Source organism: Oncorhynchus nerka, linkage group LG10 (genome assembly GCF_034236695.1).
Source record: "Oncorhynchus nerka isolate Pitt River linkage group LG10, Oner_Uvic_2.0, whole genome shotgun sequence".
Lineage (NCBI taxonomy): Eukaryota > Metazoa > Chordata > Actinopteri > Salmoniformes > Salmonidae > Oncorhynchus > Oncorhynchus nerka.
This window is the reverse complement of record NC_088405.1, coordinates 49,067,205-49,094,961: the sequence shown is the minus strand read 5'-3', so window position 1 is coordinate 49,094,961 and position 27,757 is coordinate 49,067,205. Positions and strand designations below refer to the sequence as shown.

General features: G+C 44.1%; 1 protein-coding gene across 1 annotated transcript; it reads left to right on the top strand.

Moving 5' to 3' along the window:
- The first annotated feature begins 4,642 nt into the window (after nucleotides 1-4,642).
- Nucleotides 4,643-27,353, top strand: LOC115135438 (RAC-beta serine/threonine-protein kinase-like). The gene is made up of 14 exons (XM_029670124.2): nucleotides 4,643-4,973; nucleotides 7,505-7,669; nucleotides 7,869-7,997; nucleotides 8,244-8,355; nucleotides 8,569-8,716; nucleotides 16,789-16,920; nucleotides 17,421-17,486; nucleotides 17,616-17,684; nucleotides 18,886-19,008; nucleotides 19,378-19,506; nucleotides 22,459-22,673; nucleotides 22,880-22,967; nucleotides 24,712-24,814; nucleotides 25,593-27,353. Exons 2-14 carry the CDS (start codon nucleotides 7,624-7,626, stop codon nucleotides 25,670-25,672), a joined length of 1,440 nt encoding a protein of 479 aa, XP_029525984.1. The 5' UTR covers nucleotides 4,643-4,973; nucleotides 7,505-7,623; the 3' UTR covers nucleotides 25,673-27,353.
- The last annotated feature ends 404 nt before the right edge of the window (nucleotides 27,354-27,757 follow it).

Sequence of the window (27,757 nt, the reverse complement as noted above, 5' to 3'; positions counted from 1 at the left end):
TTTGTTTGCATAACTCTGGTCTGTATACAGTTTTGTACCCCTTGACTTTTCTTTCATATATCACAGATTTCTAATATTTTGAATGAATGATTCACCCTGCAGATTTTTGTATCTATTCAACATTTTCGAACCAGACAACCAGCATGTTGTTGAAATTTGTATGCTTAAAATGAGTGGGTGTGTCAGTTCTGTAACCATAAACTCGGAGGGAGGGCCACGGCCAATCGGAGCCCTACTCCTTTCGACACACCCACTCCTTTCGACATGCCCACTACTTTACTTTCGACACCGGTTGGAACCGGTTCAAGAACAGAATCAGAACCGAGAACCAAAGTGATATAATACTGTTCCGGAACAGAACCGTTATTTTAAAAGCATGGGATTGGTTATTAACATTCTTTTACATTTCAGGCATTTTTTTCAGTCCCACAAAAAAAATGCAACAAAGCACCTACATATGCAAAGTCCTCACTCAGTCACTCATTTCAGAAACGTATTTCAGTTTCTGCATGCCTGCCAGCTGAAGATCTTTGCAAGTGTGTCAGTAGCCTATCTGCCCCAACTCCTCCCCCTCCGAAGCATAGTATTCTAGTAGCCTACTGATGTTACAAGCGTGATTCAGAAATTAGGGAGAGAGATTTGAAATGAAAGAAGAATGGATTAAACTTTTCAATGCTAGGTAAGGATACTATAGGTATAACGTTTCACATTGGATTTATTAACTACTCTGAACAAAAAATAAACGCAACACAACAATTTCAAAGATTTTACTGAGTTACAGTTCATATAAGGAAATCAGTTAAATGAAATAACATCCATGGATTTCACATGACTAGGAATACAGATATGCATCTGTTACCTGTTTACCCTTGTGTAGTCTTAACATTCTGTATACTCCCCTTGTCCTAAGGGTAAAAAGTGATCCACCTTCACTAAACCCCTAAAATAAAGTTGCTTAATTTAATTTTAAACCCCAAATCTATTTTGCATGAAGAAACAACCTGTCATTCAACACAAACGTTGTGAATATCTGGGTTTCCCCTCTTCACAATGCAGAAAGACTACATTTAATCAGTGGACACCACTCATTTTTATTACAACACACCTGTCATAATTATTTTCTTTACTAAAGTAGAGGTTTATTATTATTATTATTATTGGTAAAGGTACTACATAGGTGTAAACATAATTGTTTTAGCAAGACATAGCACTTGTATAGCCTAAGAAAGTAGCAGAAATGTGCAGAAAGTAGTTTTGAATGCATTTTATTGAAGGGAAACAATAACAGTCTTGAACTTTTTTGGCAACATAGTGATATATTCTTATATACTGTACAATAAGGAATTAAACTACAAAACACTAGTCTTCTCCAATTTTTTTAACCATTGCCCCCACCCACAAGATGTATAAACAACAACATTAAATAAGAATAAAATAAGATAATAGCTATTAAACAAAAATGTGAAGAACATAAATCAATCAACTGTAATTAGCACATGTAGGACAGAATACAAGTGTGTGTGTGCATGGACTTTGCAGATGTATTTCTCACATGTGCAGCACATAGTATTTGTTTTACAGTCCTTCTATGGGAGGCAGAATTGGCATCTCCTCCTCTTGCCTGCCCCAGCTGCAGTCTCAGGTGGATCAGGACAAGATTCAGCCCCCTGAACAGCTTTCACAAGCACGGCAGAGGCTGCTGTGCGGGGGAGGCGCAGCTCCAGGAACAACACCCTCTTGTTTCCGCTTATCAGGCATCCAGGTGGGGTTGATCTTATTCCATATCACGAAGGCATTGTATGAAGACACATCAATGATGCTATGGAAGATGACCAGGGGCCAGAGGGCAGTCATCCTCCTGCAGCTGTAAGTTCCAATCACCTTGTCCAGGTTGTCCACGCCTCCTTTGTTGTGGTTGTAGTCTAGGATGATGGCTTCCTGTCCTCATGATCACTGATCTCAGCCGTTTTGTGCAGTGTGCTCAGGAGGACCACATTCTCGTTCCACTTTGGGAGGTAAGAAACTAGAGTGGTGAGCCTACCAGACGAGCTAAATCACTTCTATGCTCGCTTCGAGGCAAGCAACACTGAGGCATGCATGAGATAAACAGCTGTTCCGGACAACTGTGTGATCACGCTCTCCGCAGCCGATGTGAGTAAGACCTTTAAACAGGTCAACATACACAAGGCTGCTATCATCCAGAAGGCGAGGTCAGTACAGGTGCATCAAAGCTGGGACCGAGAGACTGAAAAACAGCTTCCATCTCAAGGCCAGACTGTTAAACAGCCATCATTAACATTGAGTGGCTGCTGCCAACATACTGACTCAAATCTCTAGCCACTTTAATAATTAAAAATTGGATGTTTCACTAGTCACTTTAAACAATGCCACTTTATATAATGTTACATACCCTACATTACTAATCTCATACTCTATACCATCTAAATCAAATCAAATGTATTTATAAAGCCCTTCTTACATCAGCTGATATCTCAAAGTGCTGTACAGAAACCCAGCCTAAAACCCCAAACAGCAAGCAATGCAGGTGTAGAAGCACGGTGGGTAGGAAAATCTCCCTAGAAAGCACCTAGGAAGAAACCTAGAGAGGAACCCGGCTCTGAGGGGTGGCCAGTCCTCTTCTGGCTGTGCCGGGTGGAGATGATAACAGAACATGGCCAAGATGTTCAAATGTTCATAGATGACCAGCAGGGTCAAATAATAATAATCACAGTGGTTGTAGAGGGTGCAACAGGTCAGCACCTCAGGAATAAATGTCAGTTGGCTTTTCATAGCCGATCATTCAGAGTATCTCTACCGGTCCTGCTGTCTCTAGAGAGTTGAAAACAGCAGGTCTGGGACAGGTAGCACATCTGGTGAACATGTCAGGGTTCCATAGCTGCAGGCAGAACAGTTCAAACTGGAGCAGCAGCACGGCCAGGTGGACTGGGGACAGCAAGGAGTCTACTGCATCTTGCCTATACCGCACGGCCATCGCTCATCCATATGTAAATATTCTTATTCATTCCTTTAAACTTGTGTGTGTATAAGGTAGTTGTTGCGAAATTGTTAGATTACTTGTTAGATATTACTGCACAGTCGGAACTAGAAGCACAAGCATTTTGCTACACTCACAACATCTGCTAACCATGTGTATGTAACCAATACAATTTTGATTTTATAACACATTAGAAAAATCAATGTACAGTGTTTGCAAATGTAGAAGAGTAGATTGAGTTAAGGCAATAAATAGGCCATAGAGGTGAAATAATTTCAATTTAGCATTAACACTGGAGTGGTAGATGGGCAGATGATGATGTGCAAGTAGAGGTACTGGGGTGCAAAAGAGCAAGAGGGTAAGTAATAATATGGGGATGAGGTAGTTGGGTGTGCTATTTACAGATTGGCTGTGTACAGGTACAGTGATCGGTAAGCTACTCTGACAGCTGATGCTTAAAGTTAGAGAGGGAGATATAAGACTCCAGCTTCAGTGATTTTTGCAATTCGTTCCAGTCATTGTAGGGATACCCATGGTGCTGGAGATCAGAAGTGTCCGGTGAGAGAAAGGCAGGTTGAGGTTGCCAGGATCAGAGTAGTTCAAAAGGTATCGTATGATGAGGCAGTGAAGAGAGTAGTAGAGGAAGATGGGTTCAGGGCGAGGGATCCTAAGAGGCTGCCTGTGAATAGGCCGAGGCCAATAGAGTGATAGCAATAACATGTGCTTCAGTAAGGTAGCCATGGTTATCAACTGTGCCGCAGAAATGGAACATAAATCACAGTAAATAGATGTTGTGGTGGCAGCTGCAGAGAAGTACTTGTGTGTACGAGATTTTACTGCAGAAGAGTTACAAGATGTGTTGAACAATAGTGTCCCGTCCTCCCAGGGTGCCAGCCTAGTGTAGAATCAGATAGGGACAAGTAGTGGAATAATGGTGAGGTGTTAATGGGTGTAGGGTCTGTTGGTATGGCAATTTTTCTTCCCTTTTCCCTATCTTTTGTCACTTCCCTTTTTGTGTCACAAAGTGTAAAGAATTCACACTCCAGAACAGTAGGCGGAAACACAGGGCAAGAGAAGAGAAATAGATGAACACTCCAGTCCAGTAGGTGGCGATTTCAGTTGGTTGCGATCTGCCAATACAAATTTAAAGAAGAATATGTCCACAGCTATAACAATGGCCAGATATTTCGCCGGATATATAAATGTGAAGCATCCGTTTGGCGTTTCCACTCACTACCAAATTTGGTGAAGAGAGGAAGCTTGCAGTGGGAGAAGACGGTGCGGGATTAATTTTGACCGACTTTCTGCACATTTTCTCCTCGATTTAAACATGAGATCTCAATAGAGTTTTCTGTTTCCGAAACTAAAATCTGTAACAAACAGAGTGTACTAAGCTATGTGAACTTTACCCTTTGCAACTTTTTCAAAAAATGCCGTTGTTTAGAAGGAGTGCAAGGGCGAATATAGTTATTGCACAAGCGCACTTCACAGAGTAGGTGGACATATGCAAATAATGCTAGAACGCGCCAATAGGACCTGGCTATCTCGTGCTTTTCTCTGACCACCCCCTTGCTTGTTTTTACCTCCTTGCTTGTTCTGATTAATTTCTTCCCATAGGAAATGACAGGCTCTGGTATATCTTGGGTTGGTTAAAACAATGTTTGATATGCCTTCTTGCTCAGGCTGACGCCCGTAAATACGTACCCCGTCTGCGTCATTTCCGTTTGTACACTTTTTTTGGGGGGGGTATTCCTTCTCGGATGTCCTGTAAATTACTGGATTGAGCCTAAAAATAAACGGACCTAAACAAGAACAACGTGGAGAGAAAACAGCTTAGAAATACGCATTTATACTTTTTACAGTTTTGGTCATTTTAATTCAAAGAGCGAATAGCTTGATACTGCTCTGCTGCTTACATACTAGAAGACTAGTGCACCCTGACTCAAACACGCCACCGCAGAAAACGGTCGAAACTCAGGTAACGTTACGCGTTAGCTAGCTACACTGCAGAGAAAAAAAGGGCAACACTACGTTAGCTGAGATAGCCTTGTTTGTAACGTTGCAGGGTTGACAGGGGGAACATGTAGACACCGATGAACCCTAATACCAGCCCATGGTGGGGAGTATTAATGGAAGTTAGCTACTATAACTGTTAGCTAGTTTAAGCTAGCTAACGTAAAAGGTTACATTAACAGTTAAATTTGAGTTTTCTGATGTTTGTTTCTTCAATATTGGCTCAAGAGTCGCTAAATCGCCAAGTTGTTGCCAAAGAAGGTCAATTTGTACGTTACGTTTTAGTTTTGGTTGCGGGTGGGAAAGTGACAGGTGTTGTTGTCAGTCCTCGTCCAAACATAGTTGAAGCTGGGCTTGTCAGCTAACGCTAACTAGCTGCTATGATGAGAGACTTAATAGCTAGTGTCGTGTGTGCTTCTTACCAAAAACAGAAATAGCCTATCTAACTTTATAGATAGAAGTGTCAATACAACATTTAGACAGTTTATGCCATGCCGTTTCAATTTACTATTTAAATTTAGCAAGCTACAGATCAACCATCCGTTGATTGCCAACAAAACCGAGAAGTTATTGATTGGAGCCATTGCGCTACAGTTAGCTAGCTAACGTTAACTGTTTAGCTGTAGCACGTTAACGTTAGTTACATCAAGTTTCAGCCTGATTTTTCCAGCATGTCTTGACTCTCAGCGTCTCAAGTCAGCCTGAAACTTGATGTAGCCTAGCTAACTAATTTGCCATCTTAATTAGTGTCGGACAGTGTTTATTTTAGCTATATGTTAAACAGCTGATTTGACGGTGTCTGCTAGCCAAGCTAACTGACCAATTCGAACTCTAATGCTCTCTGTACACCCATTGCAACACTTTCTCCCTCCCAGCCATGCTCGTGTGCTTACTGGTAACCTCTGACACATTTCTTTGATATATCTGTTTTTGCAGCACCAATAAAGTCTTGCCCCAGCGTCAAATTTACATTTACATTTAAGTCATTTAGCAGACGCTCTTATCCAGAGCGACTTACAAATTGGTGCGTTCACCTTAAGACATCCAGTGGAACAGCCACTTTACAATAGTGCATCTAAATCTTTTAAGGGGGTGAGAAGGATTACTTTATCCTATCCTAGGTATTCCTGAAAGAGGTGGGGTTTCAGGTGTCTCCGGAAGGTGGTGATTGACTCCGCTGTCCTGGCGTCGTGAGGGAGTTTGTTCCACCATTGGGGGCCAGAGCAGCGAACAGTTTTGACTGGGCTGCGCGGAACTGTACTTCCTCAGTGGTAGGGAGGCGAGCAGGCCAGAGGTGGATGAACGCAGTGCCCTTGTTTGGGTGTAGGGCCTGATCAGAGCCTGGAGGTACTGAGGTGCCGTTCCCCTCACAGCTCCGTAGGCAAGCACCATGGTCTTGTAGCGGATGCGAGCTTCAACTGGAAGCCAGTGGAGAGAGCGGAGGAGCGGGGTGACGTGAGAGAACTTGGGAAGGTTGAACACCAGACGGGCTGCGGCGTTCTGGATGAGTTGTAGGGTTTAATGGCACAGGCAGGGAGCCCAGCCAACAGCGAGTTGCAGTAATCCAGACGGGAGATGACAAGTGCCTGGATTAGGACCTGCGCCGCTTCCTGTGTGAGGCAGGGTCGTACTCTGCGGATGTTGTAGAGCATGAACCTACAAGAACGGGCCACCGCCTTGATGTTAGTTGAGAACGACAGGGTGTTGTCCAGGATCACGCCAAGGTTCTTAGCGCTCTGGGAGGAGGACACAATGGAGTTGTCAACCGTGATGGCGAGATCATGGAACGGGCAGTCCTTCCCCGGGAGGAAGAGCAGCTCCGTCTTGCCGAGGTTCAGCTTGAGGTGGTGATCCGTCATCCACACTGATATGTCTGCCAGACATGCAGAGATGCGATTCGCCACCTGGTCATCAGAAGGGGAAAGGAGAAGATTAATTGTGTGTCGTCTGCATAGCAATGATAGGAGAGACCATGTGAGGTTATGACAGAGCCAAGTGACTTGGTGTATAGCGAGAATAGGAGAGGGCCTAGAACAGAGCCCTGGGGGACGCCAGTGGTGAGAGCGCGTGGTGAGGAGACAGATTCTCGCCACGCCACCTGGTAGGAGCGACCTGTCAGGTAGGACGCAATCCAAGCGTGGGCCGCGCCGGAGATGCCCAACTCGGAGAGGGTGGAGAGGAGGATCTGATGGTTCACAGTATCGAAGGCAGCCGATAGGTCTAGAAGGATGAGAGCAGAGGAGAGAGAGTTAGCTTTAGCAGTGCGGAGGGCCTCCGTGATACAGAGAAGAGCAAATATAAGCTATACTTAATAAAAGTTGTAGTTTTTTGTCATTCATCCAGAAAGGTTAGGTGCCAATAATAATTTTGTCTGGAAAATCATATTGGATGCAAAATGCAGTTCATCTCTGCTCATCTCTTCATACTCTGTGTAGGCTAGCCTATGTCGGCTAGCTGTCATTAATATTCCTCTCATGTTGTGGTTTGTTTGTCTAGGTGCTGGGTTATTGTAAACACTGACACCCTCCTGACAGTCCAAGTCACCCAGGCCCCCCTCCCTTAACCCCACCCGTTCCCCTCCCCTACCCCCTTCCACGACCATCCCACCCTTGACTATGAATGAGGTCAGCGTAGTCCGAGAAGGATGGCTCCACAAGAGAGGTGAGGACACACAATGTATTATTATTCACAGCTAATATAATCACTTTCAAAACACAATTTCTGACACAGCCAGGCAGAGAAACAACCATTCCAGGCTGTATGTAGTTGCCACTGAATGTACATTGTGGCTGACCTCAGACTAGGCTATATGAGAGTTTTCAGGGGGTGTATACTCAATCCCACTTGTCTCTCTGTGCAGGTGAGTACATTAAGACTTGGAGGCCGCGCTACTTCATCCTAAAGAGTGACGGCTCCTTCATCGGCTACAAAGAGAAGCCTGAGCTGTCCATCCAGAGCTTGCATCCGCTCAACAACTTCTCAGTGGGAGGTGAGGGTCCTTCAAAGGGAAAACTTTATTGTTGATGTCCTGTGCTCTTGCCTCCAGCAGTGTTTTGTTATTTTGCTGGGTGTTTAGTGCCACCTCTGTACATAACATTTAAATGAAATGTTTGTGTTTTCAAGGCTAGATGTTGCTTTGGGGGTCTTCACACACTTCACAAATTAAATGAGGTAAAAACACGGGATTGCGGCATTAAAACATTTGTAATGCCGTAATCCCCCCCTTTTGTCCCAGAATGCCAGCTGATGAAAACAGAGCGGCCCAAACCTAACACATTCGTTATCCGCTGCCTGCAGTGGACAACAGTCATCGAGAGGACCTTCCATGTAGAAAGCAATGCAGAGAGGTAAGGAGGGGATAGGGGACAACTATGAGGTGTAAGAATGGGCCAATGGAAGGGGTAGATAAGAGTGGGGAGGAGGGATAACATTCAACATAGAGGTGGAGGTAGGGATGGATATGTTTCTGTGTAAGTCATCGGCAAAAGTGATTCGAAGGAATTCTACAAGCTCACTATGGTGTAGTAATTGCACATTATTTGGGTATGTGTGTGTGTCAGAGAGGAGTGGATGCGTGCCATCCAGGCGGTGGCCAATGGGTTGAAGGTGCGAGAGGAGGAAGAGCCCATGGACCTGTTTGGCTCTCCCAGCGACAACAGCAGCATGGAGGAGATGGAGGTGGCTATGTCCAAGACCCGCTCCAAAGTGGTGAGTGTGTTTCTATGACATGATAGACAACATGTTCACTCAGATTATTCTTCCAATATGGTTGGGTGCTAAATCCTGGTTTGTTCCTACCAGTGGCGGTCGGTGACATTTTTAAGATGAGGGAGGATGATCCATTTTTTATGAGCAGGGCCTTATTTCTATTACAGCATATTGGATGATTCCATTCACCCAGCATATTCCATTCACCCAGCTCAATGTAACATCGATAGGTTTAGGCTACTACATGATACTAGAATGTTCCATATACATATCATGAGGTTGCTACAACCTAGCTTATGGCTGAATGTTTACAACGCATGTGCACAAGTTGAGAGAAAATATGTCGTCAAGGTGAGACAGTAACACATTCAATACCGCCTTCCACACTCTTGCCTGCCTCTAGCTGATCTAGGGTGTAATCATTAGTCCCAACAGTTGCAAACAAGAGTTTCTATTGGACAAATGTAGGTATGTTTATCTCTTTCGTTCCATTTGCTTCTGTTTACTAAACGTTTTTTAATAGCATCTGTGGAATGAATACACCCCTGATCACACACAAACAGTTAACTTTCATAGCAGCTACATACAGACCGCAGGATCATTTTGGTTGTAGAATTCCTTAAACCTTAATATCATAACTGCTACACAATAGCCTACATCGTTTTCATCATATCATATTACATTTTATTTGTCACCGAATACAACAGGTGTAGATCTTACAGTGAAATGCTTACTTACAAGCCCTTAATCAACAATGCTTTAAGAAGTTAAAAAATAAGTGTTAAGTAAAAAATAGATAAGTAGAAAATAAGTAACAAATAATTTGACACAGCAGCAGTGAAATAACAAATGAGGCTATATACAGGGGGTACCGGTACAGAGTCAATGTGCGGGGGTACCGGTTAGTCGGGGTAATTTAGGTAATATGTACATGTAGGTAGAGAGAAAGTGACTATGCATAGATTATAACAGAGAGCAGCAGCATAAGAGGGGTCTGGGTAGCCCTTTAATTAGCTGTTCAGGAGTCTTATGGCTTGGGGGTAGAATCTGTTAAGAATAATTTTGGACCTGGACTTGGCGCTCTGGTACCGCTTGCTTGTGCGGTAGCAGAGAGAACCGTCTTTGACTAGGGTGGCTGGAGTGTTTGACAATTTTTAGGGCCTTCCTCTGACACAGCCTGGTATAGAGGTCCTGGATGGCAGAAGCTTGGCCCCAGTGATTTACTGGGCCGTACGCACTACCCTCTGTAGTGCCTTGCGGTCGGAGGCCGAGCAGTTGCCGTACCAGGCAGTGATGCAACATGGTCTCGATGGTGCAGCTGTCGACCTTTTGAGGATCTGAGGACACATGGCATGCCTTGTCTCCTGAGGGGGAATAGGCTTTGTCGTGCTCTCTTCATGACTGTCTTGGTGTGTTTGGACCATGATAGTTTGTTGGTGTTGTGGACACGAAGGAACTTGAAGCTCTCAACCTGTTCCACTACAGCCCGTCGATGAGAATTGGGGTGTGCTCGGTCCTCCTATTCCAGTCCACAATCATCTCCTTAGTCTTGATCACATTGAGGGAGAGATGTTGTCCTGGCACCACACGGCCAGGTCTTTGACCTCCTCCCTATATGCTGTCTCATCGTTGTCCGTGATCAGGCCTACCGCTGTTGTCATCGGCAAACTTAATGATGGTGCTGGAGTTGTGCCTGACCATTATGAGTGATGAGTGAGCGGGGACTGAGCACACACCCCTGAGGGGCCCCCGTGTTGAGGCTCAGCGTGGCGGATGTGTTGTTAACTACCCTTACCACCTGGGGGCGGCCTGTCAGGACATCCTGGATCCTGTTGCAGAGGGAGGTGTTTAGTCCCAGGGTCCTTAGCTTATTGATGAGCTTATTGATGAGTTTTTTAGGCACTATGGAGTTTTATTTCTTTCCTCACATTCCTAATGGGTCAGAAGTTTACATACACTCAATTAGTATTTGTTAGCATTGCCTTTAAATTGTTTAACTTGGGACAAATGTTTCGGGTAGCCTTCCACAAGCTTCCCACAATAGGTTGGGGGAATTTTGGTCCGTTCCTCCTGATAGAGCTGGTGTAACTGAGTTAGGTTTGTAGGCCTCCTTGCTCGCACACGCTTTTTCAGTTATGCCCACACATTTTCTATGGGATTGAGGTCAGGGCTTTGTGATGGCCACTCCAATACCTTGACTTTGATGTCCTTAAGCCATTTTGCCACAACTTTGGAAGTATGCTTAGGGTCATGACCCATTTGCGACCAAGCTTTAACTTCCTGACTGATATTTTGAGATGTTGCTTCAATATATCCACATAATTATCCTCCCTCATGAAGCCATCTATTTTGTGAAGTGCACCAGTCCCTCTTGCAGCAAATGGTACGATCGTTGTCCCCATGTGCAGTTGCAAATTGAGTCAGACTTTTTTATGATGGTTTTGGAGCAGTGGCTTCTTCCTTGCTGAGCGGCCTTTCAGGTTATGTCGATATAGGACTTGCTTTACTGTGGATATCGATACTTTTATACCGTTTCCTCCAGCATATTTACAAGGTCCTCTGCTGCTGTTCTGGGATTGATTTGTACTTTTCTCACCAAAGTATGTTCATCTCTAGGAGACAGAACGCGTCACCTTCCTGAGCGGTGTGACGGCTTTGTGGTCCCATATTGTTTATACTTGCGTACTATTGTTTGTGCAGATGAACGTGGTACCTTCAAGGAGGATCCAGACTTGTGGAGGTCTACAATTGTTTTCTGAGATCTTGGCTGATGTCTTTAGATTTTCCCATGATGTCAAGCAAAGAGGCACTGAGTTTGAAGGTAGGCCTTGAAATACATTCACAGGTACACCTCCAATTGACTCAAATGATGTCAATTAGCCTATCAGAAGCTTCTAAAGCCATGACATAATTTTCTGGAATTTTCTACGCTGTTTAAAGGCACAGTCTTTGGCACAGTGTATGTAAACTTCTGACCCACTGGAACCCATTGTGATACAGTGAAATAATCTGTCTGTAAACAATTGTTGGAAAAATTACTTGTCATGCACGCAGATGTCCTAACCGACTTGCCAAAACTATAGTTTGTTCACAAGAAATTTGTGGAGTGGTTGGAAAATGAGTTTTAATGACTCCAACCTAAGTGTATGTAAACTTCCCATCAACTGTAGGTGTTCCTTTTGTCCAGGTTGTATAGGGCAGTGTTGAGTGCAATAGAGAATGCATCATCTGTGGATCTGTTGGGGCGGTATGCAAACTTGAGAGGTTCTAGGGTTTCTGGGGTGATGGTGTTGATGTGAGCATTGACCAGCCTTCCAAAGCACTTCATGGCTACAGACGTGAGTGCTACAGGTCGGTAGTCATTTAGTCAGGTTACCTTAGTGTTCTTGGGCACAGTGAATTTGGTGGTCTGCTTGAAACATGTTGGTATTACAGACTCAATCAGGGACTGGTTGAAAATGTCAGTGAATACATGCTTGGAGTACACGTCCTGGTAATTCCGTCAGGCCCTGCGGCCTTGTGAATGATTAAGTCATCCGGAACAGCTGGTGCTCTCATGCATGTTTGTGTTACTTGCTTTGAAGCGAGCATAGAAGCAATTTAGCTTGTCTGGTCGGTTTGTGTCACTGGGTGGCTCGCGGCTGTGCTTCCCTTTGTAGTCTAATAGTTCACAAGGCCTGCGTCATCCAACAAGTACCGGAGCCGGTGTAGTACAATTCAATCTTAGTCCTGTATTGATGCTTTGCGTGTTTGATGGTTCGTTGGAGGGTATAGCGTGATTTCTTAAAAGCTAGAGTCCCGCTCCTTGAAAGCGGCAGCTCTAACCTTTAGCTCAGTGTGGATGTTGCCTGTAATCCATGGCTTCTGGTCGGGGTATGTACGTACGGTCACTGTGGGGACGACGTCATTGATGCACTTATCGATGAAGCCAGTGACTGATGTGGTTTGCTCCTCAATGCCATCGGAAGAATCTCAGAACATTTCCCAGTCTGTGCTAGCAAAACAGTCCTGTAGCTTAGCGTCTGCTACATCTGACCGCTTTCTTATTGACCAAGTTACTGGTGCGCCCTGCTTTAGTTTTTGCTTATAAACAGGAATCGGGAGGATATAATTATGGTCAGATTTGCCAAGTGGAGGGCGAGGAAGAGCTTAGTACGCGTCTCTCTGTGTGTGTGGAGTAAAGGTGGTCTAGACTTTTTTTCCCTTCTGGTTGCACATTTAACATGTTTGTAGAGATTAGGTAGAACGGAAGTTTCCCTGCATTATAGTCCCCGGCCACTAGGAGCGCCGCCTCTGGATGAGAATTTTCCTGTTTGCTAATGGACGTATACAGCTCATTGAGTGCGGTCTTAGTGCCAGCATCTCTTTGCGGTGGTATATAGACATGTATCAAAAATATAGGTGTAAACTCTCTTGGTAAATTGTGTGGTCTACGGCTTATCATGAGATACTCTACCTCAGGGTAGCAAAACCTTGAGACTTCCTTAGATTTTGTGCACCAGCTTTTGTTTACAAATATACATAGGCCGCTGCAGAAGACGCTGTACTATCCTGCTGAAAAAGCTTAACCTGCCAGCTTTATGTTAATCATGTTGTCGTTCAGCCACGACTCTGTGAAACATAAGATATTACAGTTTTTAATGTCCTGTTGGTAGGATATACATGCTCGTAGTTCGTCCATTTTATTATCGATCGATTGTACGTTGGCTAATAGGACCGACGGTTAAGGTAGATTACCCTCTCTGCGACGAATCCTTACAAGGCACCCGGACCGTCGTCCACGATATGTCTTTTCCTCCTTCGAATGATGATGAGGGCCCTGTCGAGCGTCCGAGGTAAATCCTTCCCGTCCGACACTTTGAATAATTCCTCCAGTATGAGGTGAGTAATCGCTGCCCTGATATCAAGAAGCTCTTTTCGGTCATAAGACACTGTGGCAGAAACATTATGTACAAAATAAGTTACAAATAACTAAAAACAAAACATACACAATAGCACAATTGGTTATGGGATCGTAAAACAGCAGCCATCTCCTTCGGTGCCATTTATTATCCGTATTATATTAGCTTACGTCATAGTTAGTCAACATAGCTACTAGAACTAACGCGTTAGTAAACTTGCTACAATCATGCAGTACAGTCATCAAGCAGTTTAGCAGTTACATCAGCAGGCCCCGGTGGCAATAAATTCATTAAAAAAAGCTTACCTTGACTTGAAAGAGTTCCAGTGTTGGATAGCCAGCTAGCTAACATATCATGCTTCTGTTTGATCCTGGTGTTTGAGTAGGCTAAAATGGCTAGCTGCATTTGCTAGCTAAGTCAGTGACAAAAACATATCTCCTTTGTGTCAACTACTCACCACATTTTATGAACTGCAGGGCTAGCTAGCAGTAGCTTCTGCTTTTAGTACTGGATCCATTCTCTGATTTTTTGATTGGGTGGACATGTCAGTTCATGCTGCAAGAGCTCTTATAGACTTCTAAACTTGAAATATGAATATCCTTGTTCATGGTATGGAGGGAGAGAGGGGAATGCAGAACGTTTATGTTCTGTCTGAACATGTTATTGTTAGACATCAGGTATCCTATGGAAAGGAGAAGGCCCACAGTCTGGTTTCTACCCCAAAAGTGAATGGTTATCTGTAGGAGGAATGTGTATGGTGGAGTCAATTAAGTTTGGATATGAGCCAGGGGCTTGGAATGTTACCGAGTAAGGGAAAGGCCATCACATGGTTGCGGTCACGGATAAGGGTGGAGGGCTGTGGATTAGTGAGGAATGGGTGCCGAGGTCAGGTCACATTAAGGGAGAAGGAACCGTTTATTACCAACATTATTTTCCTGCCTAGCAATAAAGGTGTAATGTTTAGCGAAGAGGAAGAGACTTTACCTAAAGTGTGGTGTGTGTGTATATATACACAATTGTGCTGGTGGGAACATGTATTTGTCTCTTCAGCTGTCTGACCCATTGGGTGAGTAAACTTTTTATAGTTGTCTGTTAGGTTTTTAATTGTTTATTTAGAACCTAACAACCTCCTAGGTTTTAGGATTGAAGCAAATGTACCCCGAGGAGGATGGAAACTAGCTGTCCTCCGGCTACACCATGGTCCTACCCTACAGAGTGCTGTTGAGGCTACTGTAGACCTTCATTGCAAAACAATAATTATTTGGTGACCTGTGGATATACACTGCTCAAATAAATAAAGGGAACACTTAAACAACACAATGTAACTCCAAGTCAATCACACTTCTCTGAAATCAAACTGTCCACTTAGGAAGCAACACTGATTGACAATAAATTTCACATGCTGTTGTGCAAATGGAATAGAAAACAGGTGGAAATTATAGGCAATTAGCAAGACACCCCCAATAAAGGAGTGGTTCTGCAGGTGGTGACCACAGACCACTTCTCAGTTCCTATGCTTCCTGGCTGATGTTTTGGTCACTTTTGAATGCTGGCGGTGCATTCACTCTAGTGGTAGCATGAGACGGAGTCTACAACCCACACAAGTGGCTCAGGTAGTGCAGCTCATCCAGGATGGCACATCAATGCGAGCTGTGGCAAGAAGGTTTGCTGTGTCTGTCAGCGTAGTGTCCAGAGCATGGAGGCGCTATCAGGAGACAGGCCAGCACATCAGGAGACGTGGAGGAAGTTGTAGGAGGGCAACATCCCAGCAGCAGGACCGCTACCTCCGCCTTTGTGCAAGGAGGAGCAGGAGGAGCACTGCCAGAGCCCTGCAAAATTACATTTACATTTAAGTCATTTAACAGACGCTCTTATCCAGAGCGACTTACAAATTGGTGCGTTCACCTTAAGACATCCAGTGGAACAGCCACTTTACAATAGTGCATCTAAATCTTTTAAGGGGGGGGGTGAGAAGGATTACTTTATCCTATCCTAAAAATGGCCTCCAGCAGGCCACAAATGTGCATGTGTCTGCTCAAATGGTCAGAAACAGACTCCATGAGGGCCCGACGTCCACAGGTGGGGGTTGTGCTTACAGCCCAACACCGTGCAGGACGTTTGGCATTTGCCAGAGAACACCAAGATTGGCAAATTCGCCACTGGCGCCCTGTGCTCTTCACAGATGAAAGCAGGTTCACACTGAGCACATGTGACAGTCTGGAGACGCCGTGGAGAACGTTCTGCTGCCTGCAACATCCTCCAGCATGACCGGTTTGGCGGTGGGTCAGTCATGGTGTGGCGTGGCATTTCTTTGGGGGACCGCACAGCCTTCCATGTGCTCGCCAGAGGTAGCCTGACTGCCATTAGGTACCGAGATGAGATCCCCTTGTGAAACCATATGCTGGTGCGGTTGGCCCTGGGTTCCTCCTAATGCAAGACCATGCTAGACCTCATGTGGCTGGAGTGTGTCAGCAGTTCCTGCAAGAGGAAGACATTGATGCTATGGACTGGCCTGCCCGTTTCCCAGACCTGAATCCAATTGAGCACATCTGGGACATCATATCTCGCTCCATCCACCAACGCCACGTTGCACCACAGACTGTCCAGGAGTTGGCGGATGCTTTAGTCCAGGTCTGGGAGGAGATCCCTCAGGAGACCATCCGCCACCTCATCAGGAGCATGCCCAGGCGTTGTAGGGAGGTCATACAGGCACGTGGAGACCACACACACTACTGAGCCTCATTTTGACTTATTTTAAGGACATTACATCAAAGTTGGATCAGCCTGTAGTGTGGTTTTCCACTTTAATTTTGAGTGTGACTCCAAATCCAGATCTCCATGGGTTGATAAATTTGATTTCCATTGATCATTTTTGTGTGATTTTGTTGAGCAGTGTATTTAGTATAGTTGGTGTTCATATGCTAGCTGGGGGCCCCCCGACCTCCATGACCTCCATGGGGGCCCCCCGACCTCCATAGTTTTTAAATAAACTATTGCGGGGGATGAATCGATCTGTTCTGAATATTGGGTAAGGACATGCCCCCCATCCCCTGTGGCAATTTTGTCTATGGTGTGAATGATCTGTTGTAAAGTATCATAGTTCATCATCAATGTGTTTGGCTGGGCTGGGTTACATAAGATTAGATGGTTGAATTTTCAACCCTGTTTCAGACGATGAGTGACTTTGACTACCTGAAGCTGCTGGGGAAAGGCACATTTGGCAAGGTTATCCTGGTGAAGGAGAAAGCCACGGGGATGCACTACGCCATGAAGATCCTGCGCAAGGAGGTCATCATCGCTAAGGTAAAGAAATAGGCCTAACCTATACCACTTTACAGTGGTGAAGACTACTGGCCATCAATTTATTGGGAAATTACGATCTTTTAGTATTAGGCCTAATCTAGTTAGTCCGATTGTCCTGTATATGGCATTTTTAGGTGGTGAGTGGTATATTTAAGCAATAAGGCCCGAGGGGGTGTGGTATGTGGCCAATATACCACAGCTAAGGGCTGTTCTTATGTGCAATGTAGAGTGCTAGGACACAGCCCTTAACTGTGGTATATTGGCCATATACCACAAACCCCCTAGGTGCCTTACTGCTATCATAAACTGGTTACCAATGTAATTAGAGCACTAAAAATACATGTTATGGTATACGGTTTGATGTGCCAGTGAGCATTCAGGGCTCGAACCACCCAGTTTATAATTAGTTATAAGCTAAGGGTCTAAGTACTGTGTTTTGGTGTTTATTGTTGCTGTGAAAGGCTGGCCCTCTGATCTGATTTGTGTAAATGTGTGTCCAGGATGAGGTTGCGCACACGGTTACAGAGAGCAGAGTGTTACAGAACACCCGTCATCCCTTCCTCACAGTGAGTGTTCTGTGTTACTGTCAACCTATTACGTGTGCTGGTCAAAACAGAACACCCACACATGCTGTTTATTTATAGGAGGGCTTGCGGGATGGGAAATTAATCAATTGTCTCATTCCACTCTTCCAGACACTGAAATACGCTTTCCAGACTCATGACCGATTATGTTTTGTGATGGAATACGCCAACGGAGGAGAGGTGGGCGTCCCAATGACACACACACACACACACACACAAACATGAATGTGTAATTACAGTTTTATCAATTGTTTGAACACTGATTGAAACGTATCCATATGGCCAAAATATATATATTTTTTTAATTATTATTTTATATTTTTCTACATAAGTTTGTCATTTCACATTGTTTTCATGCTAAAATGCTAAACACTTTTTTTGCAAAACATTTGACACAAATCTCCATTACACGAGAGAAAAAAATACATGTGCACCCCAGGACCAGAATTAACAAACACTGATCTGGTGAAATTACCATTTGATGACGAATGATACCATTCTGATGGATTCAGATAGAACACCTGCTCACCAAACAAAGGTCTAAGGGTGTTAGTTTGTTTTATAAAATACATTTTCTCATTGACAATTTACATGTTCATCTAGGGAGGATGGTAGCTGACTCTATAGCCACTCCTATCTGTCATGTCTTTAATATGAGCATAGTGGAAAGTGCTTGCCTAGAGGGAAGCAGAAGTCATTCCGCTACCCAAGACTGGTAAAGCGGGCTTTACTAGTTATAATAGCAAACCTATCAACTTGCTGACAGCTCTTAGCAAACATTTAGAAAAATGTTGTTTCATCAAATACAATGCTATCTCGCTGTAAACAAATTAGCAAGACTACCAGCAAGCTTAGAGAAGGGCACACGTGTACTGGACTGACACAAATGACTGATGATTGGTTGAAAGAAATTGATAAAGAGATTGTGGGAGCTGTACTGTTACATTTCAGTGCAGCATTTGATATCTAACCTATAACATATTGTGGATTCAGAGCTATCTATCTAATAGAACTGTGTTTTCTTTTAATGGAATCCTCTATAATGTCAAACATGTTAAATCTGGTGTATGGCAGGGAAGCTCTCTGGGCCCTCTTTTCTATTTTTACCCATGACCTGTTGCCACTGGAATAAAACGGAATGTGTGTCCATGTATGCTGATGATTCAACCACATGCGTTCACACAGAGAGTGTGAAAGGTATTTTACGTTTTGGTGGTGTTAGTGTATTTAGCAAGAGAAATGTTTTGTTTTGGCAAACACTTGCAGTTTAGTGGCTGTTGCAGAAATCGTGTTCAAGCAATCAAGGACATTTTTTATATTAAAGCATCTCAAATGAATAATTTCACCTTTTTACACTCGCTTGCTGTATTTTTCCCTACAGCTCTTCTTCCACCTGTCTCGGGATCGCGTGTTCACGGAAGACCGGGCCCGTTTCTATGGCGCTGAGATTGTATCTGCATTGGAGTACCTCCACTCTCGTGATGTGGTATACAGGGACCTGAAGGTAAGCACTATCTGTGTTGATTTTGTCCTGCTCTTTGCTCCCTTCATACATCAAAGGATTTTGTTTTTTCAAATTGTAATAATAATCATGCCTTGTGTAAATTCTCAAGACGTTTACAAAAAGTACCATTTGACCATTCTCACAGTTGTTGGTGACATGTGAAGCACAACTTTTTTAAATCAATTGACATCCGAAAATGGGATGACATGGATGGCTGATTCCGTTTGCTAGCTAGCCATCAAGATCATCATATAAGTCGGTGTTCTCTCAGGATGCAGACTGATTTAACTTACTCAACTGTAACCTTTGATAGTGACATCACCAGGCACTCTGTTCTAATGTCTCATCCATCCTGGTGTCTTTTCTCAGCTGGAGAATCTAATGCTGGACAATGACGGACATGTTAAAATCACCGACTTTGGGCTATGTAAGGAAGGTATCACGGATGGCGCCACCATGAAGACCTTCTGTGGCACCCCAGAGTACCTTGCACCGGAGGTGAGGGCACGGTGCTGGGCATGGCTAGTGCAACATTGTTATTCTTAAAAATTAAATAACTCCTTATTTACATAAGTATTCATACCCTTTGCTATGAGACTCAAAATTGAGCTCAGGTGCTTCCGGTTTCATTGATCATCCTTGAGATATTTCTAAAACTTGCTTCAACAAAGTGCTGAGTAAAGGGTCTGAATACTTATGTATATGTAATTTTTCAGTTTTTATTTTTAATAAATTAGCTAACATTTCTAAACCAATTTTTGCTTTTTCATTATGGATATAGATTGATGGGAAAAAAAGATTTAATCAGTTTTAGATTAAAACGAAATGTAAAAAACTCAAGGTGTCTTGAGTACTTTCCGAAGGCACTATATATATATATATATATATATATACACACACACCATTTGACGCACAAAACAATTTAGGCAACCGGGATCTTGATTTGTCTATTTATTTAACTTGGCAAGTCAGTTAAGAACAAATTATTATTTAAAATGACGGCCTAGGAACAGTGGGTTAACTGCCTTGTTCAGGGGCAGAAGGACAGTTGTTTTTTTACCTTGTTAGCTTTGGGATTTGATCTAGCAACCTTTCGGTTACTGGCCCAATGCGCTAACCTCTAGGCTACCTGCCGCCCCTATACAGTATATCGCCCAAGCCTAACTGGGTGTGTAGCCTAACTGGGTGTGTAGACTTATGTTCCAGCCCTACTCTAAATCAACTGCTCAACAGGACCTTGTTATGCTGACTCTGTTGTGTTTGAGCAGTGCTGGATCAAAAGACTGCACACCCAGTGACCTAGCTCTCCAGATGGAGAGTTGATCACGTGTTTTATACAGTAACAGTGCTGTATATTTGACTTAAGGAATTTTTTCACAGTTATGGTATTGAGTATAATTATACAAAGCTGGTATTGGTATCGAAGCTACATTCCTGAACACTTTGTCATCTAGCTAGTTTGTAATGAATTGTCTCGTAGGGGTATCCTAAACAAATGCACATGGACAAACTCATTCTTCATCGATCTATAGCCTAGCCACTATGCTACTAAACTCAGCAAAAAAAGAAACGTCACTTTTTCAGAACCCTGTCTTTTAAAGATAATTTTGTAAAAATCCAAATAACTTCATAGATCTTCATTGTACAGGGTTTAAACACTGTTTCCCATGCTTGTTCAATGAGCCATAAACAATTAATGAACATGCACTTGTGGAACGGTCGTGAAAAGACACGAACCGCTTACAGACGTAAGGCAATTAAGGTCACAGTTATGAAAATTTAGGACACTAAAGAGGCCTTTCTACCGACTCTGAAAAACACCAAAAGACAGATGCCCAGGGTCCCTGCTCATCTGCGTGAACGTGCCTCAGGCATGCTGCAAGGAGGCATGAGGACTGCAGATGTGGCCAGGGCAATAAATAGCAATGTCTGTACTGTGAGACGCCTAAGACAGCGTTACAGGGAGACAGGACGGACAGCTGATCGTCCTCGCAGTGGCAGACCACGTGTAACAACACCTGTACAGGATCGGTACATCTGAACATCACACCTGCGGGCAGGTACAGGAGGCCATCAACAACTGCCCGAGTTACACCAGGAACGCACAATCCCTCCATCAGTGCTCAGACTGTCCACAATAGGCTGAGAGGCTGGACTGAGGGCTTGTAGGCCTGTTGTAAGGCAGGTCCTCACCAGACATCACCGGCAACAACGTCGCCTATGGGCACAAACCCACCGTCGCTGGACCAGACAGGACTGGCAAAAGTGCTCTTCACTGACGAGTCGCGGTTTTGTCTCACCAGCTCACCAGGGGTGATGGTCGGATTCGCGTTTATCGTCGAAGGAATGAGCGTTACACTGAGGCCTGTACTCTGGAGCGGGATCGTGGTGGTGTGTCCGTCATGGTCTGGCACAGCATCATCGGACTGAGCTTGTTGTCATTGCAGGCAATCTCAACACTGTGCGTTACAGGGAAGACGTCCTCCCTCATGTGGTGCTCATCCTGACATGACTCTCCAACATGACAATGCCACCAGCCATACTGCTCGTTCTGTGCGTGATTTCTTGCAAGACAGGAATGTCAAGTGTTCTGCCATGGCCAGCGAAGAGCCCGGATCTCATCCCATTGAGCACGTCTGGGACCTGTTGGATCGGAGGGTGAGTGCTAGGGCCATTCCCCCCAGAAATGTCCGGGAACTTGCAGGTGCCTTGATGGAAGAGTGGAGTAACATCTCACAGCAAGAACTGGTAAATCTGGTGCAGTCCATGAGGAGTGGAATGCACTGTAGTACTTAATGCAGTTGGTGGCCACACCAGATACTGACTGTTACTTTTGATTTTGGCCCCCCGTTTGTTCAGGGACACATTATTCAATTGATGTTAGTCACATGTCTGTGGAACTTGTTCAGTTTGTCTCAGTCGTTTAATCTTATGTTCATACAAATAGTTACACATGTTAAGTTTGCTGAAAATAATCGCAGTTGACAAGAGGACGTTTCTTTTTTTTGTGTAGTTTCCATCCTTTAGCCTACAGGAGAATGCTCATTGCTACACCTGCCTGATAATATGAACCCTGTAGTCTATAGCCTTTTTAGAGCCAGCCCTAAACTTATTTTTGCTAACATGGGCTCATTTCTGGAAAGGAATATTAGCAATTGTGTGGTGTGCAGACCTCAAAATTGGTATTAAATTGTATTCCAAGTGGCATTAAAAAGGTCTTAAAGTTTAAAATTCTACTTTATGGAACCTGCAGATATCCTGCTTAAGATTGGTTCTCTTATCTACTGATTCTCCATTGTTTAAAAAAAAGTTAATCTTAACGCAGTGAGTATTTAGATTGGAGGTATCCCACTCTATGCTAATGTCATCAATCGCCTATGGAACATTTATTTTGGAAGGCCCCCATAAAGTGACTAAGACCGTTTTTTTTTCTTCTCCCTGCACGTCAAGGTGCTGGAGGACAATGACTACGGTCGCGCTGTGGATTGGTGGGGATTGGGCGTGGTCATGTACGAGATGATGTGCGGTCGGCTGCCCTTCTACAACCAGGACCATGAGCGGCTGTTTGAGCTCATCCTCATGGAGGAGATCCGCTTCCCCCGGAACCTGGCCCCCGAGGGCAAGGCGCTGCTCGCAGGCCTGCTCAAAAAGGACCCCAAGCAGAGGTACGTCGTGGTGGGGTTGGAATACGGTTCTGTGTGTAACTGTTTGACTGGCCTGCTCAGGGAGGACACCATTTGTGTTAGGCTGGGTGTCTGCTCAAAGGTGTGTGTGCTCATGATTGCAGGCCTGCCCACACAGCCCCTAATGTAGTAGAAAATACTGGTGCGAATCGAGCTGGGTTCTCTGATATTCTGTTGTTCATTGACAGGTTAGGGGGAGGACCAGATGATGCCAAAGATGTGATGTCCCACAAGTTCTTCACCTCCATCAACTGGCAGGATGTGGTAGATAGGAAGGTGAGTGAATATAGGCTGATAGATTAGTGGTACTGAATCAGTCAAATGGTGGCATTCCAGGTCATTTTGTTTGTTCCCAAATGACCTTGCATCATCAATAAGTAAATTAATTATCCTTGTCTGAGCTAGAACGCCCCATAGGGCAGGAGACGATCACTTGTTTCTTTAGCGTGAGGCAGCTTGATGTAGAAGTACCCCTCGTGCACCCCCTGGACAGGGTGCTAGTATTTCGCAGGGCCTAAAGCGAATTATTTTCCTTAATGTTGAGTGCTAAGCAGAGAGGATCCCGAGTCCTTTTCCTTGATGATTGGAATATGTTCAGAGAGACTGACGATACCATCAACAAGCTAACCACCTCCGTCACCAGCTTCATAAGGAAATGCATCGGCAATAGTTGTCCCAACAGTAAAGGTTCGCTACGTCCCCCAATCAAAAGCCCTGGATTAACACAGAGGTTGGCGCTGAACTAAAGGACAGGGCTACTGCACACAGGGCCATCACAGACAACCCTGAGGCTACTACTGAGGACAGGAATAAGTACAAGAACTCCTGCTACGACCTCCGCAGAGTCATCAAACGATTAACGGGACCATGTAAGAATAAAGTGGAACTATAATACACAGGCTCCGACCCTGTCGCCTGTGGGAGGGTTACAGTCCATTACGGATTACAAAGGAAGACCCAGCCGTGATCTGCCCAACTATGCCTCGCTACCAGATGAACTCAACCCATTTTATGCACACTTCGACAATAACACCACCATACCATACACGAAGGCCACAACTGGGTGATCTCTGAGGCCGATGTGAGTAAGGTCTTTAATCAGGTAAACACTTGCGGGGCCTGACTATTCCAGGGCATGTTCTCAGAGATCAGATCAGATTGCAGGCATATTCTCTTTATCGGAGTCTGTAATCCACATGTTTTAAGATGACCGTCATTCCTGTTCCCAAGAACTCTTAAGGCTTCATGCCACAATGACTACCACCCTGTAGCACTCACATCTGTAATCATGAAGTGCTTTGAAAGGCTGGTTATGGCACACATCAACTCCATCATCCCAGACACCCTAGACCCAATCTAATTTGCATACTGCCATAACGGACGACGCAATCTCAATTGCATGTCACACTGCCCTCACCCACCTATACTGAACAAAAATATGAACTCAACATGTAAAGTGTTGGTTCCATGTTTTATGAGCTGAAATAAAATATCTCTCTAAAATGTTGCACCCTTTTTTTGACTGTTAGTGAGCATTTCTCCTTTGCCAAGATAATCCATCCACTTGACAGGTGTGGCATATCAATAAGCTGGTAAAGCAACGTGGTAATTACACAGGTGCACCTTGTGCTGGGGACAATAAAAGGCCACTCTAAAATGGGCAGTTTTGTCTCAATGTCACAGATGTCTTGTGAATGTGACGTTAAAACTTGAAATTAGTGCCAAGCAGAGAGGCATGAGGTCCCATTTTCAGAGTCTTTGGTATGACTCAACCTATCAATCTCCAGGCCGACACTTTAACCATAAGGCCACAGAGTTGGTTGCATCATAGATCGTTATTATTTGTAGATGGCAGTCAATCAGAATTTACCCACAACGCATCACACATTTGATGCTCTCGAACTCAGCCAATATCAATATGTTTTACAAGTCTTCTGAGATGGCAGAGGAAAGGTTGGTACTGTGATGGCTGTGATGTCTACTTCTGGATCATTTAGCCAATCTCTGCTCTCTACCTCAGCTGACTCCGCCCTTCAAGCCTCAGGTGACGTCGGAGACCGACACCCGCTACTTTGACGATGAGTTCACGGCACAGACCATCACAGTCACACCTCCAGACAAGTGTGAGTTTGTGTGTGTGTTTATGCGTGCATGTGTGTTTGCAAGTGTTTTTATTAGTGTGTAGCTAGATTTTCATCCAATTGGCGATAGATGTTTACGCGAGTATTCTAAAATGTACATAAAAACAAAAGTGCACAGTGATGAGCTTGATGCTCCTATCACCACCCTGTGAAGTTCAGAACTTATTTTATCTATAGCCTAAAATAGGGCATGCTTTCCCGAGTCGTACTGGGTGGACAACACACCAAATCATTGACTCCCAAGTTTGTTTTGATATGGATATTTGAGCATAAAGCCATTTCTTGCATTATTCATTTTGCTGACACAAAAAGATGCAGGAAATTGTCAGGGACATCACGATACTTAGGTGCCGGTATGTATTGTGATTCTCATGATTCTATACGCATTGCGATTCGATGTTCCAAACATATCGCTCGAATAAAAAAACATTAGCAAGGCGCACGCACATGCGAAAACAAGTTTTTTTTTTTTTTTCATTCAGGTAAATAAGTGCTGAAAACAAAATGTCTTGTTATTTAAAAAGATCGAGAACACGCTATGAATGAAAAATACTTTTTGGTGCAGGTACAGCCAACTAGCGATATTGTCTTTACAATATATCGTCAAAAATAGTATCCCGATATGTAACTATAGATATTTTATTTATCCGACATATACTTTACTCGCATAAAAAGGTTGGATGGAAACCTGATTTGTGCCACTTTATGCCACCAGCAGGGACGACGTTACGGCGCTGACACTGTTTTCTCTGTTTTCCAGATGACAATCTGGACTGTGAGGACCCCAACCAGCCAGCGCACTTCCCCCAGTTCTCTTACTCCGCCAGCATACGAGAGTGACAGTCTCCGCCATACACACACTGGAGAGACCCATACCGCATCAGCTCACACACTCGCGTCCACACTTGTAAAAAAAAAAAAAAAGACTGCAGTCTTGAGACACCACAGGCTGATGGATCTCTGGTTACAGCAGGGATCTAAGTGCCTAGGCTTGCAGCCATCTTGTCTTCTCAAACTTCGCCTACACTATGGTCATGCACAAATGCAGCCTGTGAACCGCACAGGACCTCAGTACCTCACGTCGTCAGCAGCAGTAGCACATCAGCCATGCACAGGGAGGACTAGAACCTATAGGTGGCGCTATAGGACACTACTGCTCCTCAGATTTGAGGCACTGATTTCTCATTTTGTTCTTCTCTCGCTCTTTCTTTCTCCCCTTGCCCCTCTCACACTAACCCAGTAACTCACACAGCTGGGTAGAAGAGGAAAAAAGTCGAACTGATTATTTTCAAAAATGAGAAAAATTACACCACCACCACCCCCAATCCGATTGTTACAGTTGATAAGGAGTCATATTTCTGTGATTTATTCAAGTGGTCTTTTTCTGGAACTAGCTGTTACCAATAGTGTTGAAGTGGTTCTACTGGGAGGGGGGGGGGGGTCAATTTGTGGTGGTGGTAACAATTAAGATGTTTCTCCCTCATTGTGTTTGACTATGCTTGGAGAAAAGCGATACAAAATTGAATGTCTGCATTTCGTGTGTCAGAGTGCGGTCGTGTTTGTGTGTGAGCTAGCTGATTGACGTAAACTTGCCTGGCGAGTATAAGTAGATTAATTTGCCACGTCACACTACACAGATGTGTCCGACACTCAAGAACCTACTCTGGAATATGAGAAGATGCAGGACAGAGTACTACCATTTTAACTGTAATCCAATGAAATGAACTAGTATTACGTTCTTGTTTCTGACTGCTCGTTGTGAATAGAACAGCAAGTGCTACAGAGAAAAAGAATGGGATTTAGGGAATCACTGTACAAGGTGTATATGTACATTTTGTAAAACCCTGTTTTTAATTAAGGACTGGTCTCAACACCTCTGCTCTGAGACACACCAGCCATATGATTTACAAGGGTCGACGAGCACTGGGGCTGCGGTTACACAGGCAGCCCAATTGATATCTTATGACCAATCACAGATATTTTTCAGAGCTGATCTAATTGGTCAAAGGATCAGAATTGTTCTACCTGTGTAAACGCAGCCTTACATACTTAAGCAGACCTCCTTTTACTCTAATTATAAGATTTGTATGTTTTATTGTTATCTTGTTGCTTCGCGCAAGTATTTTATTTTTTCAACTGTCATAAACATCTGCTGTACTATCAGAAATGGCCACACAGGTATTGATGAGTGGATCAGTGAAGAGTTGCCGTTCTGGTCCACAACACCAGGTGTGTGTTGAATGTAATCATGCCTGCTCCTCGTTGCCTGGTCTCACTGCTGACGGTTGCTGGTCGAGAGATTCAGGTTGTTCTCAAATATTCTGTTAGTCATGTGAGCCTTGTGTCCATTGTGTGCCATTTTGAAATCATTTCTGAGAGGAACTTTTCTCTATTCCACCTTGCTGTTTCCCTGACCCCTTTGAAGACATTACTACTCTCGTTTAAGAAAACCATTCATAAATGTCTAAATGAAAGTCTGTTTCCCCTGACTTATTTCAATTAAAGGATCTCATTGTATGTATTTTTTAGTTGTATACCGTGTGTGTGAGACACCTGTATGCATGTCACACCTGTCCAGGCTTGCATGTGTATTGTATAACCCCCCCTCCCACACGTAACATACTCACTTGGTGGGAACTGTAACAAGGCTCAGATAGCGAGGATCACTTCATGGCACAGACTGCTCAGCCCCTCACACGTTCAGACCGTGCATTCCCCATGGTCGCCATCCCACTTCTGATTATTTGAATCAGCTGTGTAGCGCTACTGCAAAAAACAAAACCCCGGAGCGATTTTTGTGACAATGCTCTAGGCCTGCCGTCTCGATGGTCAATTGTGTAAATTGTTGCAACGGGTAAACAATTTATTCTACAATCTTCTACACACAAATGGGCCCACTCACACAACTTCCTACAAACACACAGA

What these genes read in the sequence shown, in the direction of transcription:
- LOC115135438 (XM_029670124.2), top strand. Translation starts at nt 7,624, where the DNA reads ATGAATGAGGTCAGCGTAGTCCGAGAAGGATGGCTCCACAAGAGAG. An exon ending in AAAAAGGACCCCAAGCAGAG is followed by an intron (nt 22,674 to 22,879) that starts GTACGTCGTGGT and finishes GTTCATTGACAG; the next exon opens with GTTAGGGGGAGGACCAGATG. An exon ending in AGGATGTGGTAGATAGGAAG is followed by an intron (nt 22,968 to 24,711) that starts GTGAGTGAATAT and finishes TCTCTACCTCAG; the next exon opens with CTGACTCCGCCCTTCAAGCC.